The 23,359-nt window shown below is 41.6% G+C and overlaps 1 protein-coding gene across 4 annotated transcripts in view; it reads right to left on the bottom strand.

The window, feature by feature from the left end:
- LOC132824446 (nucleobindin-2-like) overlaps positions 1–23,359 on the bottom strand; it is a 75,044-nt gene that overhangs the window by 29,380 nt on the left and 22,305 nt on the right. For 2 of the 4 annotated variants that reach the window (XM_060838953.1, XM_060838956.1), the window contains exons 3-5: positions 8,014–8,121; positions 5,814–5,946; positions 444–547 (exon numbers count right to left, since the gene is read on the bottom strand). In XM_060838953.1, coding sequence (XP_060694936.1) covers positions 444–547; positions 5,814–5,946; positions 8,014–8,121 — 345 coding nt within the window. The remainder of the gene's footprint in view (positions 1–443; positions 548–5,813; positions 5,947–8,013; positions 8,122–23,359) is intronic. The other 2 variants (XM_060838954.1, XM_060838957.1) reach the window with 1 other exon arrangement.

Here is a 23,359-nt window from a genome sequence, read left to right as displayed (position 1 = left end):
TAGCCAGTTTGATGATTGAACTAATGAATCATATGTGGTAGGCTGTGTTTGCTGACACCAACGAATACGTTCATTAGCAGCAAACCTCTCAAATATAGAGGTATTTGCAAAACAAGATAAAACTTTAATGAAACAGTAAACTGCATAACTTTTAAGCAAACTAGATCTTTTATTTTAATTTTGAAATAATCAGCCTAATATTGTGCGCATGTATAACCAGTAATAATTGGCAGTGCACACACAAAGTTGGCAATCAACATCAACGTGTCGGTTTCAGCAAATAGAACCTTTACGTCAATGATGGAACAGGCATGAGGGGCAGAATAGCCTATCCTGTTCTTACATTCCTATGGTATGATGGGAGGAGCAATGTAGCTTGATCATCAGTGCATTCCTCCCATCACATTTGTGACAGATTGCACAATATTTAAACGACTACTTACAGTTTTAATCAATAATTCCAAATCTTCTGGCTCAAAGCTATGCGGGTTTTGGTGATTGAGGTGCTCGAATTGTTTCAACAAAGCATGATGGTCTATTCCTGCGTCTGAGAGGTTAAAAAGATGAAGATGTTAGTTTGCCATGCAGACAACTAGCATTTTATTTTTTGTAGCTGATAGCGATATTTCCAATGGCAGAAAAAAAACGACAATGGAACACACAACTAAAACCAAGATTCAACTGCACCCAGAGGTATCAGGCCATTTGAACAACAGATAATAGCACAAGAAACCATCTGCAAGAGGGGTACTTTCTGAATTCAACAAACATTTCCATTCATGCAGCAAGTTCTTTTCTAATTGGGTCAGCTAACAATAAGTTGATTTAAGATCTGAGATCTCTGTCCTCTGGCTAGTAATATTCATAATTAGTTGCCTGAATCCATCCTTTGGCATGCCAAGCACATATTGATCACTTACTCACTTGAACCTTTATTAAAACTAGGAATCCCCATTGAAACAAGGATGGCTTAACAGTGTATATATTCAAGTCTGAGTCACTGCAGGTCACAAAGAGCTTCCTTTAGCTTTCCTTAAAGATTTGTAGAGTCAGGATGAAAATAAAGGTTCTATATCTCACCAGAGAAAAACAAAAATATTTCTCTACACACAGAGATATTACATGTGTCATAGACATGGTCATACATAATAAAAGAATTATATTGCAACTATATTTATATGTTTTTTGGAAAAAAGTCTCTTGATTAAACTTAAAATATAAGCCATAGCTATTAATTTAACCTGGGGTAGTATTTGTAGAGGAATAAGACGGTTTTATTTTCTGGATCCGTAGATTGTGAAGGAGCAAAAATGGCCTTTGCAGTGACATGTACTTCTTGTCAGATGTGGGAGTTTAAAGAGAGTTTAACAGTTACTGCGGATTATATCTGCCTTAAATGCTGTTGGATGCGAATCTTATCAGATTGAGTGGATCAGTTGGTGGGACAGATAGAAGCGATGAGGAATTTGCAACAGCAACAGTATGTGATGGATTGCAGTTATGGGAAGGGGGGAAAGTCTCGAATACAGTCATATTGATGGGTTAATTCCAGAAAGGGTAAGAGAGGTAGGCAGCTAGTGCAGGAGTCTTTTGTGGATATACCCATTTCAAACAGATATGCTGTTTTGGAAAATGTAAGGGGTGATGGATTCTCAGGGAACGTAGCACGAACAGCCAAGTTTCTGGTATTGAGACTGGCACTAATGCAACAAGGGGTATGTTGGTTTCCAAGAGATCAATTGTGTTAGGGGATTCTGTAGTCAGAGGTACAGACAGACGTTTCTGTGGCTAGCAGAGAAAAAACAGAATGGTGTGTTGTTTCCCTGGTGCCAGGATCAAGGATGTCTCAGAGAGGGTGCAGAATATTCTCACGGGGGAGAGGGGCCAGCAGGAGGTCATTGTCCACATTGGAACCAACGATATAGGAAGGGAAAAGATTGAGATTCTAAAGGGAGATTACAGAGAGTTAGGCAGAAATTTAAAAAGGTGGTCCTCAAGGGTAGTAATATCTAGATTACTCCCGGTGCTATGAGCTAGTGAGAGCAGGAATAGGAGAATAGAGTAGATGAATGCATGGCTGAGGAGCTGGTGTATGGGAGAAGGATTCACATTTTTGGATCATTGGAATCTCTTTTGAGGTAGAAGGGACCTGTACAAGAAGGACGGATTGCACCTAAATTAGAAGGGGACCAATATACTGGCAGGGAAATTTGCTAGAACTGCTTGGAAAGATTTAAACTAATAAGGTGGGGGGGGGGGGGGGGGGGACCCAGGGAGATAGTGAGGAAAGAGATCGATCTGAGACGGATACAGCTGAGAACAGACGTGAGCCAAACAATCAGGGCAGGCAGGGACAAGGTAGGACTAATAAATTAAACTGCATTTATTTCAATGCAAGGGTCCTAACAGGGAAGGCAGATGAACTCAGGCCATGGTTAGGAACATGGGACTGGGATATCATAGCAATTACAGAAACGTGGCACAGGGATGGGCAAGACTGGCAGCTTAATGTTCCAGGATACAAATGCTCCAGGAAGGATAGAAAGGGAGGCAAGAGAGGAGGGGGAGTGGCATTTTTGACTAGGGATAGCATTGCAGCTGTGCTGAGGGAGGATATTCCCAGAAATACATCCAGGGAAGTTATTTGGGTGGAACTGAGACCCCCCAATAGTCAGAGGGAAATTGAGAAACAAACTTATAAGGAGATCTCAGTCATCTGTAAGAATAATAGGGTAGTTATTATAATATATATAATAATATGGTAGGGGATTTTAACTTTCCAAATCTCGACTGGGACTGCCATAGTGTTAAGGGTTGAGATGGAGAGAAATTTGTTAAGTGTGTATAAAAACTTTTTCTGATTCAGTATGTGGATGTACCTACTAGAGAAGGTGCAAAACTTGACCTACTCTTGGGAAATAAGGCAGGGCAGGTGACTGAAGTGTCAGTGGGGGAGCATTTTGGGGCCAGCGACCATAATTCTATTTGTTTTAAAATAGTGATGGAAAAGAATAGACCAGATCTAAAAGTTGAAGTTCTAAATTGGAGAACAGCCAGTTTTGACAGTATTAGGCAAGAACTTTCAAAAGCTGATTGGAGGCAGATGTTCACAGGTAAAGGGACGGCTGGAAAATGGGAAGCCTTCAGAAAGGAGATAACAAAAATCCAGAGAAAGTATATTCCTGTTAGGGTGAAAGGGAAGGCTGGTAAGTATAGGGAATGCTGGATGACGAAAGGAATTGAGGGTTTGGTTAAGACAAAGAAGGAGCATATGTCAGGTATAGCCAGGATAGATAGAGTGAATCCTTAGAAGAGTATAAAAAAAGTAAGAGTATACTTACGAGCGAAATCAAGAGGGCAAAACAGGACATGAGATAGCTTTGGCAAATAGAATTAAGGACAATCCAAAGAGGTTTTACAAATATATTAAGGATAAAAGGGTAACGAGGGAGAGAATAGGGCCCCTCAAAGATCAGAGCTGAAAATGTGCTGCTGGAAAAGCACAGCAGGTCAGGCAGCATCTAAGGAACAGGAGAATCGACGTTTTGGGCATAAGCCCTTCCCTGAAACGTCAATTCTCCTGTTCCTTGGATGCTGCCTGACCTGCTGTGCTTTTCCAGCAACACATTTTCAGCTCTGATCTCCAGCATCTGCAGTCCTCACTTTCTCCCCTCAAAGATCAGCAAGGCGGCCTTTGTGTGGAGCCACAGAAAATGGGGGAGATACTAAATGAATATTTTGCATCAGTATTTACTGTGGGAAAGGATATGGAAGATACAGAATGTAGGGAAATAGATGGTGACATCTTGCAAAATATCCAGATTACAGAGGAGGAAGTGTTGGATGTCTGGAAATGGTTAAAGGTGGATAAATCCCCAGGACCTGATCAGGTATACCTGAGAACTCTGTGGGAAGCTAGAGAAGTGATTGCTGAGCCTCTTGCTGAGATATTTGTATCATCAACAGTCACAGGTGAGGTGCCGGCATTCTGGAGTTTGGCAAACGTGGTGCCACTGTTTAAGGAGGGCGGTAAAGACAAGCCAGGGAACTATAGATCGGTGAGCCTGACCTCGGAGGTGGGCAAGTTGTGGGAGGGAATCCTGAGGGACAGGATGTGATGTATTTGGAAAGGCAAGGACTGATTTGGGATAGTCAACATGTCTTTGTGCATGGGAAATCATGTCTCACAAACTTGATTGAACTTTTTGAAGAAGTAACAAAGAAGATTGATGAGGGCAGAGCAATAGATGTGATCTATATGGACTTCAGTAAGGCGTTCGACAAGGTTCCCCATGGGAGACATTAGCCAGGTTAGATCTCATGGAATACAAGGAGAATTAGCCATTTGGATACAGAACTGGCTCAAAGGTGGAAGACAGAGGGTTGTGGTGGAGGGTTGTTTTTCAGACTGGAGGCCTGTGACCAGTGGAGTGCCACGAGGGTTGGTGCTGGGTCCTCTACATTTTGTCATTTACATAAATGATTTGGATGTGAGCATAAGAGGTGCAGTTAGCAGGTTTGCAGATGACACCAAAATTGGAGGTGTAGTGGACAGCGAAGCGGGTGACCTCAGATTACAACGGGATCTGGACCAGGTGGGCCAATGGGCTGAGAAGTGGCAGATGGAGTTTAATTTAGATAAATGCGAGGTGCTGCATTTTGGGAAAGCAAATCTTAGCAGGACTTATACACTTAATGGTAAGGTCCTAGGAAGTGTTGTTGAACAAAGATACCTTGGAGTGCAGGTTCATAACTCCTTGAAAGTGGAGTCGCGGGTAGATAGGATAGTGAAGACGACATTTGGTATGCTTTCCTTTATTGGTCAGAGTATTGAGTACAGGAGTTGGGAGGTCATGTTGCAGCTGTACAGGACATGGTTCGGCCACTGTTGGAATATTGCATGCAATTCTGATCTCCTTCCTATTGGAAAGATGTTGTGAAACTTGAAAGGGTTCAGAAAAGATTTACAAGGATGTTGCCAGGGTTGGAGGATCTGAGCTACAGGGAGAGGCTGAACAGGCTGGGGCTGTTTTTCCTGCAGCGTGGAGGCTGAGGGTTACTTAATAGCAGTTTACAAAATTATGAGGGGCATGGTTAGGTTAAATAGACAAAGTCTTTTTCCTGGAGTCAGGGAGTCCAGAACTAGAGGGCATAGGTTTAGGGTGCGAGGGTAAAGATATAAAAGAGACCTAAGGGGCAACCTTTTCACGCAGAGGGTGATACGTGTATGGAATGAGCTGACAGAGGATGTGGTGGAGGAGGGTACAATTGCAGCATTTACAAGGCATTTGGACTGGTATATGAATAGGAAGGGTTTGGAGGAATATGGGCCGGGTGCTGGCAGGTGGGACTAAATTGGGTTGGGATATCTGGTCGGCATGGATGGGTTGGACCGAAGGTTCTGTTTCCATGCTATACATCTCTATGACTCTATGGCTCTATATTTGGGCTCTGATTTAGATTTTTACATATTGAACCAGAATTGATATAAAACCTGATTAGGGAGTACATGACCCTCATAACATTCAAGAAGCATTCAGATGGACATTTGCAATGCCAAGGCATGAAGGCTACGGGCCAAGTGCTGGAAAATGGGTTTTGAATAATTAGGTGATTGTTTTTGACCGGTGCAGTCTTGATGAGATGAAGGGGTGTTTTTCTGTGCTATAGACATCTATAAATATGACAAAATCTGTTTAGAAAATAAACATCCGGTTGCGGTATGAACCAAGATTCTATATTCTAATCTGAACAGCCTTCATTAACAAAACAAATAGTAGAAGAGGCAGCAACAAACTGTTTATGTACAGTACCTTTACCTTGTTGTGCATCTATTTTAGCTTTAATAAGCATTCGTAGCCGGGACACTTCCTGTCGTTTCAATTCATCTAATTTGGTTCTCACAAGATGACTCACTAAGTTTAGTTCTTTAGCGAGTTTTCCACTCTTCATTATAGAAAATAGAAAGAGAAATATTCACAGAATCATCTAAAGGATTAATTAAATATCACAGTGATCACAAAATTTTCACCGATTAAGTTCAGTTTCTCTTGCCAAAACTTCCTGCAGAAAACCACAATCTTTAACAACATGGCCCACCAGTAACCATTACCACCAGAACAGTCATTCCATCATCCAATGGTCTGTTTGTGGTTGAAAGTAAATAAACTTTTAACCAATGATCCCACAACTCATTCCACACTCAACTACTCAGATTTAGCTAACTTGCAGGAGAAACAAGTGCTTCTGTGATATCACTTCAGGGTATAAAAACAAAGTAGCCCCCACCCCACACCCATTAAACAGAGTGGGACAAGCTTTCAGTTTACAGACAATCCATCATCTCAGAAGGACAGCACAACTAAAGCTCTTTCTTATATATTTAGTCTCAGATTTGCTGCGTTTACTAATCTTATACCTATAAATAAAGAAAAAAATGACAGTGGAAATTTGTATCTAAATATATTTTATGAATTTTTATTTTATGAATTTACATAGTTGGAAACAGCTCCAAAATGTTGAAATAGAAGTCTGAAGTATAGCTGCAGCACAAACAAATATGCAACACTGCACATTCACAGTTGCAATGAGATTGTAAATGAGTCATTGTTCAGAAGCTCAGCTTTAATTGTTATAAGTAGCATAAATTTGACAGGGTTTCACAAGAGCATAAGGAAACAAGATTTGACAGTTTCACAAAAAGTAAAACAAGAGGTGGCTAAATGTACACTGAGACTTAAGGAGAGATGCAGCAATTTACACAAGTTTAGGAAGAGAAAGCCAGAGAATAATTAATGCTTAGTAGCTAAACTAATAACAGACAATGGCGGTATGTGAAAATCATGAATGCAGGCTTCTCAGACAGTTCTAGGTTTGGCAAGAGATGACAGGGATAGTGTAGAGTAAGGTCATGAAGGAATTGGGATACAAGAATTTTAAATTTGAATCATTGTTGGACCAAAGGCTAATGTAGGTCAAACATTCAATGGGTGAACAGGGCTTTGTGCGAGTTAGAATATGGGCGAAGGAATTTTGGGATCTTTGAAGTTTAGAAGTCGAGTGTCTCCGCAGGACACCACTGGAATTAGTAGTTCTGTAAGTAACAAACGCATGGGTGAGGTGGATGTATTATTGGGTGATATTACAGAGGTGAAAGGAGTAGTCTGGGTTATGGAGAGGATATGGATGGTTAATGTCGATCAAATAGGATGCCAAGATGCAAACAAACAAACAAATAATCTACGAGTAAAAAGTGAGGTCTGAGAGGGAGGAAGAGAGCTTCTTCAAGGAAGGCATCCTTGCAAGAGGATTCGCAGTAGGTTAAAATCTTCGAGTAAAAAGTGAGGTCTGAGAGGGAGGATCTAGTCAGCTTCTGCCAGTGGTTAGAAATCAGAATAGAATTAGTGTACATGAAACAAAGATTGTGGCAGGAGATGAAGACAAGGCTTTAGTAGTCCCAGTAATTAATTCGAGGACTTTTCTGTTCATTGGATAAGTAGCTCAACAAATCAGATATGAAGATGTTAAGATAGAGATGGATGTCATGAAGAACAGAAATTGTTTTTCTAATAATGCTGCAAAGGTACAGCATGCAATTAAGAAACAGCACTGGGGACCAAGTGGGTAAGCTCTTGTGGCATAGCAGTAGTGCCCCTAACTCTGGGCCAAAAGTTTCAAGTTCAGAGGTGCCTTAAAATGGAGCGTCATAACATCTCTGAACAGGTTGATTAAAAATATTTATATCTTGAAGGACTTCAAAGGTGACAGAATACAGCAAGAAAGAAGCAATTTCAGCAGACTGTCTAATGAAAGCAAAACTATTACGGGTGCTGGAAATCTGCAATAATGACAGAAAATGCTGAACAAACTCAGATCTGGCAGCATCTGTGGGCAGAGTAGAGTTAATGTAATGAGCCCAATGTGTTCTGAACTCAAGCTCTGAAAAGTTGTATCAGATATTTTCCGTTTTTATTTCAGCAGCCTATTAACAATAATTCTTAACGGGTAGCATACCTTTATTTCATCTATATTTGCTGTCTGAAGTTTGTCCCGAAAATGTCTGTCTGTTTCCAATACATCAATTACTTCACGGAGGTAGCGATCATAATACAACCCAGTGTCCTGTGGGAAATTGGGGGTGGGTGGGGAGGAGGGTACAGAAAAAAAGAACATATTATTAGAATTCTGGTAAAGTAATTGGAGTTCCTTCTGTTAGGGAGTGCACAGCCCACTGTTCCAATTATGTCAAGAGATGGATTTTTATAGAACATAACCTGTGCAACAATGAGACAGCCAAATAGTCATAATTTGGCCAGCGTGAGGCACTTTGTTTTAAAAGAGCCGAAGTTAAGTATCAGAAGAATTAGCAAGGTGATGTTACTGAAGATATGACCAGAAAAACGAATTTTCAGGATGCTATGGGTAGCAAAGAGAACTGATAAGATAAAGTGGTTTAGCTAGAAAGTTCCAAAGTGAAGGCCTGAAGTGACCATGCTCCAAAATCGTGGGATACGCAAAACCATTGCATCAAAACTTAGAATTTATTATTTGTTCTCCTGTCAATATTGTCTCTAGAAAGTAAATGGGCTTATGAAGTGTTCATGTTTAAACAGTCAAAAAGCAACCAGGAGTACGCGTATAGGTTTTGTCCAACCAAGCATTTGAGCAATGTGGGACTGAGTAAAGTCTGATGGTTATAGGTTAAAATGGTTATAGGAACAATTTAAAGATGAGTTATCACTAATACAATGAAGAACTTACATCAATGCATACAAAGTTAAATTTGTGTGAAATTTCCTAAAGGGTATCAACAAGAGTGAATAAACAAGATTCACAACAAACACAGTTATACTCGGATGGAATAATATGGAAAAAGCACTGGGTTCTGGAGTTTAATTATATAAGTCACAATTGCACTAATTTCTTTGCATGGTACTACATGATTATAATCCACATTTGGCTTTAAAACAAACAAACTAACATTTTTTGTTTTGAAATTTTGAGAAAGGCTGACCAATAGTATGCGTGGCGTAACACATTCATTTAGCACTCAGTGATAAAGGTTCAAAAGTGGACTGAAATTGAACAGTCAACTCAACACAGATCACGAACTGATCCCAATTCATAGGAAATGTACAGAACCAGAAAATATCAGTTGTTTCCATCTGGACACTTCATGCATGGGTAAAGCTTTACCAATAAAGATATCAAGGTATCTCCAAGTGAAAGAAGTTGAAGTGGTCCTTTCAGCAGAGGAGGAATGGTGTAAAGGAAATAGTCTGTTCCCTAGCACTGTCATTATTTCTGACCATTACATAATTGTTCTTCATTGAAAAACAGACAGTCTTCAGTAATACCTGTGTAGCATTCTAGGAAAAATAAGAGCAAGATCAGATCCTTCAATTTATAGAAAAATCACTTCCTTTTAACTTAGAAAGTAAAAGTGGATCAAAAGGAATCAAATGGAAACAAACAAAGTCATTTTTGATCATTACTGAAGCAAAGGCAAAAAGGTTGGAGTTATCACCCCAACCAACCCTTGTCATCACCGTATTCTTCAGTGACCAAAGCTGTATATTCCTTGGGCCTTTGACAAGTGAGATGCTGATATCATCCCATTTCACCCCTTCAGTTGAATCAAAACACTCAGAGACACAGTATAGTTTTACCTCCTTCATCTTTATTCTAAGCCCTGGAGGGAGAGAAAACAAATCGCCCACGTGCATGGAGACATGAGTTCACCGTCTTCTCTGAAACAGCAGTTTCTCAATGAACTAGAGAGAGTCATTTTACAGGGAAGGGCATCCACATAAGGCACCATACATATTCATTGGGTGACCATTACAATCAGCGAGTGTCAATAGCAGAGACCAAGCCCTTTACTGTTATACAATGGATGTTCTTAACCTTGGATTGATACAATGGATACTTTTCCCCTTGCAGCTGACCTTACATACTGAATACTTCCAATATTGTTAAATGCTCTACATAGTGAATGATTTTCCACCTTGTTAACCCACTACCCTTGCCTCCAGCACCCCATTGTTAACTATAAGTTCTTATCTGATCTGAGTCATGTTCAGCTGAACCTCTTGTTTCACAAAACTCAATACTTAACTGTTTCCCTGCCTGCTCAAACCCTCCAACCCTGACAACATCCTTACAAAACTCTTTTGAACTCTTTCAAGTTTCATAACACCTTTCCTACAAAAAAGGTGACCAGATTGAATACAATATTCCAAACGTGGCCTAATCAATGTTTAGATTAGACTTGCAGTGTGGAAACAGGCCCTTCGGCCCAACAAGTCCACACCGACCCGCCGAAGCGCAACCCACCCATACCCCTACATTTACCCCTTACCTAACACTACGGGCAATTTAGCTTGGCCAATTCACCTGGCCCGCACATCTTTGTGACTGTGGGAGGAAACCGGAGCACCCGGAGGAAACCCACGCAGACACGAGGAGAACGTGCAAACTCCACACAGTCAGTCGCCTGAGTCGGGAATTGAACCCGGGTCTACAGGCGCTGTGAGGCAGCAGTGCTAACCACTGTGCCACCGTGCCGCCCAGCCGCATACTGAATACTTCCAATATTGTTAAATTGCTCTACATAGTGAATGATTTTCCACCTTGTTAACCCACTACCCTTGCCTCCAGGCAAGTCGCCTGAGTCGGGAATTGAACCCGGGTCTACAGGCGCTGTGAGGCAGCAGTGCTAACCACTGTGCCACCGTGCCTGCACAGCCGCAACATGGCCTTCCAATTCCTATACTCTGTGCACTGACCATAAAGGCAAGTAAAGCAAATGCCTTATTCACTACCCTGTCTACCTCTGACTTCATTTGCAATGAACTATAAACCTGCACTCCAAGGTTTCCTTGTTTGGCAATATTCCCCAGAACCTTATAATTAAGTGTACTGAATGTCATTGAATAAAGTAGAATAAAGGGGTTTGTTTCTTAACTCCACAAACACTATACTTTCTCAAACATTTAGCTGGTAGGAGGACTGCTCATCATTTGCCTCTGTGGCTGCAATTGTAATAAGATACAGAGGGAACAGAGGGACAGAGGGATCTGGGTGTACAAGTACATAAATCCCTCAAAGTTGCCACCCAAGTGGATCGAGTTGTTAAGAAAGCATATGGTGTTTTGGCTTTCATTAACGGGGTAGTGAGTTTTAGAGCCATGAGATTTTGCTGCAGCTCTACAAGTCCCTGGTGAGACCACATTTGTAATATTGTGTCCAGTTCTGGTCACCCTACTATAGGAAAGATACAGATGCTTTGGAGATGGTGTAAAGAAGATTTACCAGGATGTTGCCTGGACTGAGGACTTACCTTATGAAGAAAGTTTGAATAAGCTCGGACTTTTCTCTCCGGAGAGAAGGAGGAAGACAGGAGACTGAATCAAGGTGTACAAAATAATGAGAGGAATAGAGAGAGTCAATAGCCAGAGACTTTTCCCCAGGACAGTATTGACTGGTACGAGAAGTCATAGTTTGAAGATATTAGGAGGAATGTATAAAGGAGATGTCAGAGGTCAGTTCTTTAAGCAGAGAGTTGTGAATGCATGGAATGCATTGCCAGCAGTGGTGGTGGAAGCAAAATCATTGGGGACTTTTAAGCGACTACTGAAGATGCACATGGAAAGCAGTGAGTTGAGGGGTGCATAGGTTAAGTTACTAATTTTACATTAGGATTAAGTCTTGGCACAACATCGTGGGCCTAAGGGCCTGTTCTGTGCTGTACTTTTCTATGTTGTCAAGAAAGCGAAGTAGTTTGCTTGAATAAAGCTCCTGCTAGCCTTTTCACTATCTACCCCTCAAATCACTGCAGATAGGAATGAAACATTTACAATATACAAGAATATCCTGGCATGGAAGTATATTGCCATTTCTTCATGGTCACTGGATCAATGTTCTGAGCTCCCTTCCAAACACAGTGGATGTATACACTGGATGATTGTAGCAGTTCAAGAAAGTGGTTCACCATCACCTTCAAGGGAAATTAGGGATGGGCAATAAATGAAAATTATTTTTAAAAAGAAGAACTTTAGATTACATTAGATTCGATTCCCTACAGTGTGGAAACAGGCCCTTCGGCCCAACCAGTCCACACTGACCCTCCGAAGAGTAACCCACCCAGACCCATTTCCCTCTGACTAATGCACCTAACCCTGTGAGCAATTCAGCACGGCCAATCCACCTGATCTCCACATCTTTGGACTGTGGGAGGAAACCGGAGCACCCAGAGGAAACCCACACAGACATGGGGAGAATGTGCAAACTCCACACAGACAGTCACCGAAGGCTGGAATCGTACTTGGGACCCTGGTGCTGTGAGGCAGCAGTGCTAAACACTGACTTTTTACAAACATACAATTCTTAAACTGATTGCTCAATGATGTCAATCAGGGAGAAAAAGAAAATTTGTCTGTGGGCACAAAGTTGATTTACTGAATGCGTAAAGGCATCACATAGGGCTGCTTTGCCATCAGAGACATTTAATCTGAGGATCACAACATCTCAGGTGAGGGGTGAGGTTGAGAAAGATGGTGACTTCAAGATGACTGCAGCCATACAGGAATTGAACCTGTGGTTTTGGCATCACTCTGCATCACAAACCAATCATCCAGCCAACTGAGCTAACCACCCACCCACTAAGTCCTCACCATCTGCTTTCATCAGAGTTCAGCATCCTGCCAATATAGACAGAGAAATATTGAACAGGATAAAAATGGAATGCAAGTTATAAGATCAGCAGTCCACAAAAAAAATGTAAGGCTCAAGATACAATCATTTTTGGTGCTCGAGGACTGCAGAATTGCAAATATTGCACCCTTAATTTACAAAAAAGGAAACAACTATAGTCCTATCAGTGCGGAGTAATAATTCTGGACAAAATTTGTTGGCATTTGAAAAAGTCTAGGCCTCTGAAATGAGGATCATATCACCATCCTTCAAACCTGTCCCTGCCTGAAACTGAACCAGACTGTTCACAGCTTTGGGTTTACATTTGATTCCCAAGATAAACTTCTGAGTACATATTCAGAACATCACTAAGGCTGCTTATTTTCATCTCTGCAACACCATTATAATCCTTAAAAATATCTGTGCTCATTGAATTCTGGTCTTAAAGGAGCCAAATTTTCATTCTTCCACTACTGATTTCCCTATCTCCAGCTGACAAATGTATATGCTCTATAATTACCTCTGTGCAATTCCCTGCCTCTTAAGTCTTCTTTCCTTCTTCCAGACCCTCCTTGAAAGCTATGACAATCTTCTGTTATCACATCTTGGATCTTCTTTTATGGCTCAGTGAGCTGTTTTGTTTCGTAATGTTCTTGTTAATACAGCTCAAAGTGCTTAATATATGAAAGGTGCTATACAAATTGTGGTTGCTGAACATATATACAATGATTGCCCCAATGCAATAGGATCATGGGATCATTACCAGCACTACAAGTATTACACAGTTCAAGATGTCCCACCCCTTCTTGAGGCAACTAACGAATTCTATTAAATGTAGCATTGCTAGAATCTTAGAATTCTTTTAAAAAGCAAGTGCTACATCTTTCCAAGTTGGATAAAATGATTACAAATCTCCTTTTGGACCAAAAGCAATTGCACTCGCCATTTTCTCCAATGCTGGATGATCTACTGTATAGTTGATACCAGTATCTAGAGATATTTCCAGTTTGTGTTTAGTCTGAATAAATAATGTGTTGGGAAACTCAAGTGCATTCCATTTATATTGCTAAGCATGATTATAGGATATGCAACAATATGGAATTAAGCAAGTGGGAAATGTCATTCGTATCACTGGAGTTTTAAACTGGGAACATGCGAGCAAGGGACATCAGAATCGAAATATACTTAAAAATTTCTGAAGTTGGAAATACAGGTTTCAAAACATTCCTCAACCATATATTATTTAAATATTGTCCACTTGTAAGAACAATAGATAACTGGAATGAACAAAGTACTGTGCAAAGATTGACAAGAATAATTTAGTTTTTCGTATAATGGCCTAAAATTTTTAATTATGCTCAAAATGTCACAGGACAAGAATACAAGTGGCACCAGGAAGCCTAATATTTGTACTTTATGTATTCAAAACATAATGCTGATAGGATTGAATGCATATTGGCATAATTCAGGGTTAAATCCTCAAATTCCTCAGCCAAGCTATGCTTACAAGTTTTGTTTAATAAAAGCCAACAACTTCTCAAATGGCAATGCACATTAAGAAGCAGTATTCATTCCAATATAAGCATAAGCTTTGGCCTGGGAGTTTTTTTAAATTTCAACAACACAATCTCATTTTCTGTAAAATATTCAATTGTGCTGTTGAACTACCTAAATTTTACTTGGTTTTCATTTTTCAGTTACAGCTACATGTTATAACTAAATCAACAAGATCCATTTTATCATTACACCACAAAGTAAAGTCTGTTGGCCTTATGAAACTAACCACATCAACTATCTCCCATCTCAAATTCAACAGTCAGCACTTCTTTTTATAACGATTTTGGCACCAATACAACTAACGACATTAGCAGAGGAAAGAGTCAGTATTCAGCTTTCTAGGAGCTGAGCTTTCAGTGTTTAATGAAAAAAAAACAGACTCATTTGAGGTTAACTTCAAATAAACTAATAGATCAAATAAATACCTGATTTCAATAACAGAAATTTAAGTATTACACATAATAAGTGTCATTATTGCATCAGACTACTTGATCTCATTTTCACAGTTAGAAGGTGAGGTTTGTGCAGGGAAAACATAATTTTGAACCTCCAAATTAAACACGTTTTAACTTCAACTATTCTTCCCCCAGTGCAAGTAATGAACCTTTTTGCTGCAATGGGAAGGAGGGAATTCAGAGAGAGGTCTTTACTGGTTTGATTTTAGACCATTTCTAACAAGGAGCCAACATACATTGGGTAATTACCCTATAACAAAACAGATTAAAGAAACAAAAACAGATGAAAATACACACGGGTCAGTTTTAGTTTTATTGTGGGAAGCTCCCATTGCAGTCACTTTCAGTGTTCAGCTGCTTGTTTTCACTCTCTCATTGCAGATCAGGTCCTGCCAATAGTTGTAAACCGTTGTTCTTGCAATGGTAAAGAACAACCTCAATCCCTGGTATCTGATGAAGTCAACATCAGTCACAGCTAACATTCCCTTTATCTCTGAAGCTATACACAGGCAATTTAAGTTTAAATTAATTTGCACAGCAGTGCAAGTATGGCGATTTAAAGAAGCCAACTAGTACATGGGCTGCATGGGAACTTTTGGTTTGTTCTGCAGCTTAGGGAGTGTGTGCAAATAACAGTTAACTCAGTGTGTACAGTTAACTCAGGCAAGAAATCAGCAATAGCCTCAACCATGACCATTTTCCAGTACCCCTAACATTAAGTTGAACGGTACAGTCTGTTCTGATATAACGTGATAGGTCCGTTCCCGTACAATCCCGCATTACAAGAAAATTACACAACAGCTGCACTATTTAAACCAATGGGACAGGAATCATAATACAGCCAATACAGGTAAGGAAAGTTCACGTTTTACAAATAATTGTCTGAATTCTTCAATCATGTAATAGCCAATTTGCATTGAAGAAATGCACATGGTAGCAGAACTGACGGTATAAATTTTAGGTAATAACAGCATCAGGTACAGCTGGGATCATAGCTTTTTTTGTTCCTGGAATCTGGATGATGCTGTCACAGGCTCCTTTACTGCCCACCTTTGGTTTCTCTGAGGAGGCAGCAATAAGTCTTCCAGAGCTACAGGAGCCCTTGTGATGGTGACAGAGTGTGAGAACATAAAATTGAGTGGCAAGGATAGCAAATCTAGCCGACTGCTTTGTCCTGCATTGTAATGAAGTTTCTGAATGATGCTGGGGATTGAGCCATCTAGGCAGACACTATGGATGTGTGTAGATGAAAATGTCAGCGGATATCCAATGATTAATTTTTGTTCAAAATAAGTGGTTTTACTTTCTTACAAATGAAACAAAAATCCGCTATTAAAACCATATTTAATTTGTTAGGTGCTTCTAAACAGGTTTAAAGCCATTCTTGAGCAAGAGGATCAAATTCATAGATAAAGATAACTCCAAAAGATACATGCCAAATTTGTTAAGGCCAATTGTGAGGTTTGAATTTCCTGAAAACAAATTCTTCAATGTCTAAACTTAAACGTGCCCCTTTAAAACTGAACAGGGAATATCAAGGTAATAGTCAGAAATAGTGAATTCACATATATGCACATGGAGACAACCTTAAATAGGCAATAGCTAATGAATATCTTGCTCCTATCTCACCACCCAAAATGTGCAAAATTCAAGATGCTTTTTAAATAGGATAGAAACTGGTACTTTTCATGTGCCATGATTGGTTTAGTTACAGGATCCTGGATTAGTGGTGCTGGAAAAGCACAGCAGTTCAGGCGGCATCCAAGGAGCAGTAAAATCGACATTTTGGGCAAAAAACCCTTTGTCAGGAATACAGGCAGAGTGCCTGAAGGTTGGAGAGTTAAATGAGAGGAGGGTGGGGAGAAAGTAGCATAGAGCACAATAGGTGAGTCGGGGAGGGAGTGAATAGGTGGAAAGGAAGATAGGCAGGTAGGACAAGTCATGGAGACATTGCTGAGCTGGAAGTTTGGAACTGGGGTGAGATGGGGGAAACGGGAAATGAGGAAACTGTTGAAGTCCACATTGATGCCCTGGGGTTGAAGTGTTCCGAGGCGGAAGATGAGGAGTTCTTCCTCCAGGCAAGGGATGGTGATGGAGCGATGGTGAAGGAGGCCCAGGACCGCCATGTCCTTGGCAGAGTGGGAAGGGGAGTTGAAATGTTGGGCCACAGGGCAGTGTGGTTGATTGGTGCGGGTGTCCTAGAGATGCTTCCAATCTCAGTCTGGGAACCCCACACTGCCCGGTTCTACCTCCTTCCCAAGATCCACAAGCCTGACCACCCTGGCTGACCCATCGTCTCAGCATGCTCCTGCCCCACTGAACTCATTTCTACCTACCTTGACATTTGTCTTATCCCCCCTAGTCCAGGAACTCCCCACATAAGTTCGAGACACAACCCACGCTCTCCACCTCCTCCAAGATTTCCATTTCCACGGCCCCCAACACCTCATCTTCACCATGGATATCTAATCCCCCTACACCTCCATCCGCCATGACCAGGGCCTCCAAGCCTCTTCCTCTCCCGACGTCCCTAACAGTACCCTTCCACCGACACACTCATGCGTTTGGCCAAATTGGTCCTCACCCTTAACAATTTCTCCTTTGAATCCTCCCACTTCCTACGGACCAAAGGGGTAGCTATGGGCACCCTTATGGGCCCCAGATATGCCCGTCTTTGTTGGCTACACAGAACAGTCCATCTTCCGTAATTACACCGGCACCACTCCCCACCTCTTCCTCCGCTACATTGATGACTGCATTGGCGCCACCTCGTGCTCCCGCGAGGAGGTTGAGCAATTCACCAATTTCACCAACACATTCCACCCTGACCTTAAATTTACCTGGACCATCTTTGACACCTCCCTCCCCTTCCTGGACATCTCCATCTCCATTAATGACGACCGACTTGACACCGACATTTTTTACAAACTCACCGACTCCTACAGTGACCTAGATTACACCTCTTCCCACCCTACCATCTGCAAAAATGCCCTCCCAAATACCCAATTCCTCCGCCTCCACCGTATCTGCTCCCAAGAGGACCAGTTCCACCACAGAACACACCAGATGGCTTCCTTCTTTAGAGACCTGCCGACATTTCCTCCACCTCCAAACGGACCCCACCACAAGGGATATATTTCCCTCCCCATCCCTTTCCAACTTCCGCAAAGACCATTCCCTCCGTGGATACTTGGTCAGGTCCATGGCCCCCTACAATACACCCTCCCATCCTGGTACCTTCCCCTGCCACCGCAAGAATTGTGAAACCTGTGCCCACACCTCCTCCCTCACCTCCATCCAAGGCCCTAAAGGAGCCTTCCACATCCATCAAAGTTTCACCTGCACATCCACCAATGTCATTTATTGTATCCGTTGCTCCTGATGCGGTCTCCTCTACATTGGGAGACTAGACGCCTCCTAGCAGAGTGCTTTAGGGAACATCTCCAGGACACCCGCACCAATCAACCAAACCGCCCTGTGGCCCAACATTTCAACTCCCCCGCCCACTCTACCAAGGACATGGAGGTCCTGGGCCTCCTTCACCGCTGCTCCCTCACCACCTGACACCTGGAGGAAGAACGCCTCATCTTGCGCCTCGGAACACTTCAACCCCAGGGCATCAACGTGGGCTTCAACAGTCTCCTCATTTCCCCTTCCCCCACCTCACCCCAGTTCCAAACTTCCAGCTCAGCACTGTCCCCATGACTTGTCCTACCTGCCTATCTTCCTTTCCACTTATCCACTCCCTCATCCTCCCTGACCTATCACCTTCACCTCCTCCCCGACTCACCTATTGTACTCGATGCTACTTTCTCCCCACCCCCACCCTCCTCTCATTTAACTCTCCACCCTTCAGGCACTCTACATGTATTCCTCATGAAGGGCTCTTGCCTGAAATGTCGATTTTACTGTTCCTCGGATGCTGCCTGAACTGCTGTGCTTCTCCAGCACCACTAATCCAGAATCTGGTTTCCAGCATCTGCGGTCATTGTAACTAAACCAACTCGGTGAAAACAAACTAGTGTGAAGTTGTATCTTCCAGGCAGCAAGGAGGTGAGTGATCAGTTAAAACGAAAAGAAAAACATAATACAACATTAATTAAATAAAATCAGACAACAACGGCACTTCAAAAAGGACAAAGATCAAGTATAGTTCATTTGAACCAATTACATTTAATGAAAACCATGCCTCAACAGCCTCAGAAGGCAAAACAAATTCAGGGCAAATGCTATTTAACTAGCAGTTCAACAATTCACATGAAAATAGGCCACCTATGATGGACCCATTAAAAACTGCAGGACTCATGCCAATATGCAGAACATTCTTACTCAACAGACTGGAGCTTTATTGAAGTTGCCTCCTTGCAAGTATTGCATTTAACGGTCAATAGATTGCATGAGATACGGAGTTGAAAGAATATTTTCAACATAATCCTGATTTTCTCTGCAAACTCAGCTGGCCTCGACTTTTTAAGCTAGGGCAGCTAACTGTACTTGGATAATGGATGGTCCAAATCTCGGGATCATTGTTTGGAAACTGACCAACACATTACTCAAGGTTGGAAGCAGGAACCAAACCTTTCATGTGTCCCAGAAAAAGACTGCTGCAAATCCAGAAAAAAACTAATGACGTCAAAAAATATTTGTACCAGACCAAGGCATACATTTGTCTGTGGGTTCATGATGTCTGTCAGTTCTCTGTCCAATTCTACACAATACACTAATTTCAGCAGGATTAAGAAAAGCTGGAAGGTTCGTTTCCAGACATTTTGTCACCATACTCGATAACATCATCAGTGAGCCTCCAGATGAAGCACTGGTGATAGGGCCCACTTTCTATTTATGGGTTTAGGTTTCCTTGGGTTAGTGATGTCATTTCCTGTTCTTTTTCTCAGGGTGTGGTAAATGGGATCCAAATCGATGTGTTTGTTGATAGAGTTTCAGTTAGGATGCCATGCTTCTAGGAATTCTCGTGGATGTCTCAGGTTTGGCTTGTCCTAGAATGGATGTGTTGTCCCTCCTCATCTGTATGTAAGGATACTAAAGAGTGCGCATCATGTCTTTTTTTTGGCAAGTTGATGTTCTTGCATTCTTGGTGGCTAGTTTTCTACCTGTTTGTGCAATGTAATATTTGTTACAGTTCTGGCAAGGTATTTTGTAAATGACATTAGTTTTGCTTGTCTGTATAGTGTCTTTCAAGTTCATTAGCTGCTATTTTAGTGTGTTGGTGGGTTTGTGGGCTACCATGATGCCAAGGGGTCTGAATCGTCTGGCAGTCATTTCTGAGAGGTCTTTGATGTAGGGGAGAGTGGCTAGGGTTTCTGGATATGTTTTTGTGTTTGTTTGGGTTCGTTGCTGAGAAATCGATGGACTGTGTTCATTGGGTACCTGTTCTTTTTGAAGACATTGTATAGGTGATTTTCCTCTGCACCGCAGTGTATGGTGACTCATTGAAATAATGTTCTAATGCAGCTTCGTTTGTGGGTGTTGAGATGATTCCTTCTGTGGTTCAGAATTTAGTTCGTATGTGTAGTTTTCCAGTAGACGCTGGTTTGATGTTTCCCATTGGCTGTTCGCTCTACTACGCCATCTAGGAAGTTGTTGAGAGGTTGGCATACCCCAGGTCAAGAGCTGGATTCCTTCCCCACAAGTTGGGCATCAAATTCAACATTTTACATCACCACAAAACAAAGTGTTATCTACTAACTACAACCTAATCTATCAAATCAGCAAACAGCCTGAATTAGCGATGCAGGGAAAAGAAAGCAATAAGGACTGCAGATGCTAAAGATCAGAGTTGAGAGTGTACTGCCAAACCCTAACCACCTGCTGCCTGGAGGAAGAACACCTCATCTTCCGCCTTGGGACCCTCAAACCACACAGAATCAATGTAGATTTCATCAGTTTCTTCATTTCCCCTCCCCCCACTTTATCCCAGTCCCAAGCCTCCAACTTGGCACCGCCCTCTTGATCTGTCCGTCTTCCTTCCTACCTAGCCGCTCTTGATCTGTCCGTCTTCCTTCCTACCTAGCCGCTCCACCCTCCTCTCCAACTTATCACCTTCCCCTCCTACCTTCCCCCCAGCCCCACCACCTCCCATTTATCTCTCAGCCTACCTTGCCTACAAGCCTCATTCCCGATGAAGGGCTTACACTCAAAACATTGATTCTCCTCCTCCTCGGAAGTTGCCTGAATCAGTGATGTCTCAAAACATCTTTCCTTCCCATCAACCCAGAAATATATTGACACCCTTTGAATCAAGTTCTCTTCAAATACCATAAAAAAGCCCTTAAGAGACATAATTCTACAGGCAGCTGCCAGGATGTGAATAAGACATGAAACACTATGATACTATCAGCTCAGAACTAAACACTGAATGTGTGGTCGTATCCTCCCTCCTCCACCGATCCAGAAATCATACCAGACTGCACAAACCTCCTAAGCTATGACTCCTGGAGGAGATTTCAACAAAGGAAATACTTGGTCATGTCTATAACGACTTTTGATTCTATATCACGTACAATCTGGACTGTGTTTGAACAATTACAGATGTGCAAGATTTTCATATATTGCACAACACAACTTCCCTGATATAGCCCTTGTAAGGGGCTGTACTCTTTAAACCAAGACACCCTAAAGCCACTTTTATAGGAACAAAGTGCAGCCAACTGCAACAAGTTCTGCCACCATTTTACGTATGCATGGTCAGACTTAAAAATTAAACAGCATCACAGGTCAACAAAAATTTGGCATGCAAAATATGATTATGGCCGAACTAAAGAAAATGAACAGCTCCCATGTTTCAGAACAATACCTGAACATATTAAATTTGGATAAAACAGATTTTCAAGGCCTTTTTGATAGATAAATTTATAAGTAAATAAACCACAATTTTGTGCAGTTGAACTTTAGAATGAAAACTTTATTCGCAGACCTAATGGGAGAAAAACTGGTTATCTCAGTTGGACTGAGAGGAACTAGAATTGGGAGGGAGAAGGAGAGACATGTGGATGTCTGAGGTAAAGCAAATCTTAGCAGGACTATTACACTTAATGGTAAGGTCCTTGCGAGTGTTGCTGAACAAAGACACCTTGGAGTGCAGGTTCATAGCTCCTTGAAAGTGGAGTCGCAGGTACATAGGATAGTAAAGAAGGCGTTTGGTATACTTTCCTTTATTGGTCAGAGTATTGAGTACAGGAGTTGGGAGATCAGGTTGCGGCTGTACTGGACAATGGTTAGGCCACTGTTGGAATATTGCATGCAATTCTGGTCTCCTTCCTATCGGAAAGATGTTGTGAAACTTGAAAGGGTTCAGAAAAGATTCACAAGGATGTTGCCAGGGTTGAAGGATTTGAGCTATGGGGAGAGGCTGAACTGGCTGGGGCTGTTTTCCCTGGAGCATCGGAGGCTGAGGGTTGACCTTATAGAGGTTTACAAAATTATGAGGTGCATGGATAGGATAAATAGGCAAAAGTCTTTTCTCTAGGTTGGGGGAGTCCAGAACTAGAGGGCATAGATTTAGGGTGAGAGGGGAAAGATTAAAAAGAGACCTAAGGGGCAACTTTTTCACGCAGAGGGTGGTACGTGTATGGAATGAGCTGCCGGAGGAAGTGGTGGAGGCTGGTACAATTGCAACATTTAAGAGACATTTGGATGAGTATATGAATAGGAAGGGTTTGGAGGGATATAGGCCGGGTGCTGGCAGGTGAGACTAGATTGGGTTGGGATATCTGGTCGGCATGGACGGGTTGGACCGAAGGTTCTGTTTCCAAGGTGTACATCTCCATGACTCTATTACATCTGCTCAAAGATATGCCTACAGAGACATTAGGCAAGAGCAGATCAAGCTTGCAGATGAAACACCTCCTGACACCTTTCAATCACCTATTACTTTATTGTTCATAGGCCACTTGGACAAGTAAATCATACAACCAGCACCTGTGGAACTGTGCCTTAGAATAAATTGCTGTCATTATGAGAAAACAAACAAAAAGGTTTATTTTTGTACTATTCTCACAACTAAATCCTTGAACCATCAGCATAACTGTTGTTCTTTTTCCCTTGAGGATTAATATGCGACATCAGTTGGATATGACAATACTGAACACAAACATTTAACTTGAAAGTACGAATGATCATGCGGTTCTGTTCATGTTTGACATAGGATCAAGATTTAAATTTATCTAGTCTACAGCTAGATAAACTCCATTGTATTAATCAGGTTAGCAAGTCAGACTCCTGAAAAATCAAGCATGCCTCTGTCACTCAGATGGTCTTGATCATTTCTTTGTTACCTGCAATGTTTCTGCAATTGGCTGGCATTGTTGGTCCAAGAGAAGCCTTTCTTACTGAAGGAAAGAAAATCAGATGCCATAGGAATTTTTTTTAATATGACGAGTAATATGGTGTATTAACTAATATTGATCTCCAGCATGTAGCAAATCAATCAGAACCAGATCAGTCACACAGCATTTTCCAAGAACGTACTAACTGAATAAAACACCAACAGCATTCCGCACTAATATTTTGAAAAACATGCCAAAATGCATAGACATTTTCACCAGCCATATAGCGAAGGCATGAAGGGTTTTAAAAAGGGTCAGCATTTTGTCACAATAGTGGTAAAATTCAGATCAATTTTCATCATCTGATTT

This window comes from Hemiscyllium ocellatum, chromosome 18 (assembly GCF_020745735.1).
Source record: "Hemiscyllium ocellatum isolate sHemOce1 chromosome 18, sHemOce1.pat.X.cur, whole genome shotgun sequence".
Lineage (NCBI taxonomy): Eukaryota > Metazoa > Chordata > Chondrichthyes > Orectolobiformes > Hemiscylliidae > Hemiscyllium > Hemiscyllium ocellatum.
The sequence above is the reverse complement of the archived record's forward strand: the minus strand, read 5'-3'. Positions and strand labels throughout refer to the sequence as shown.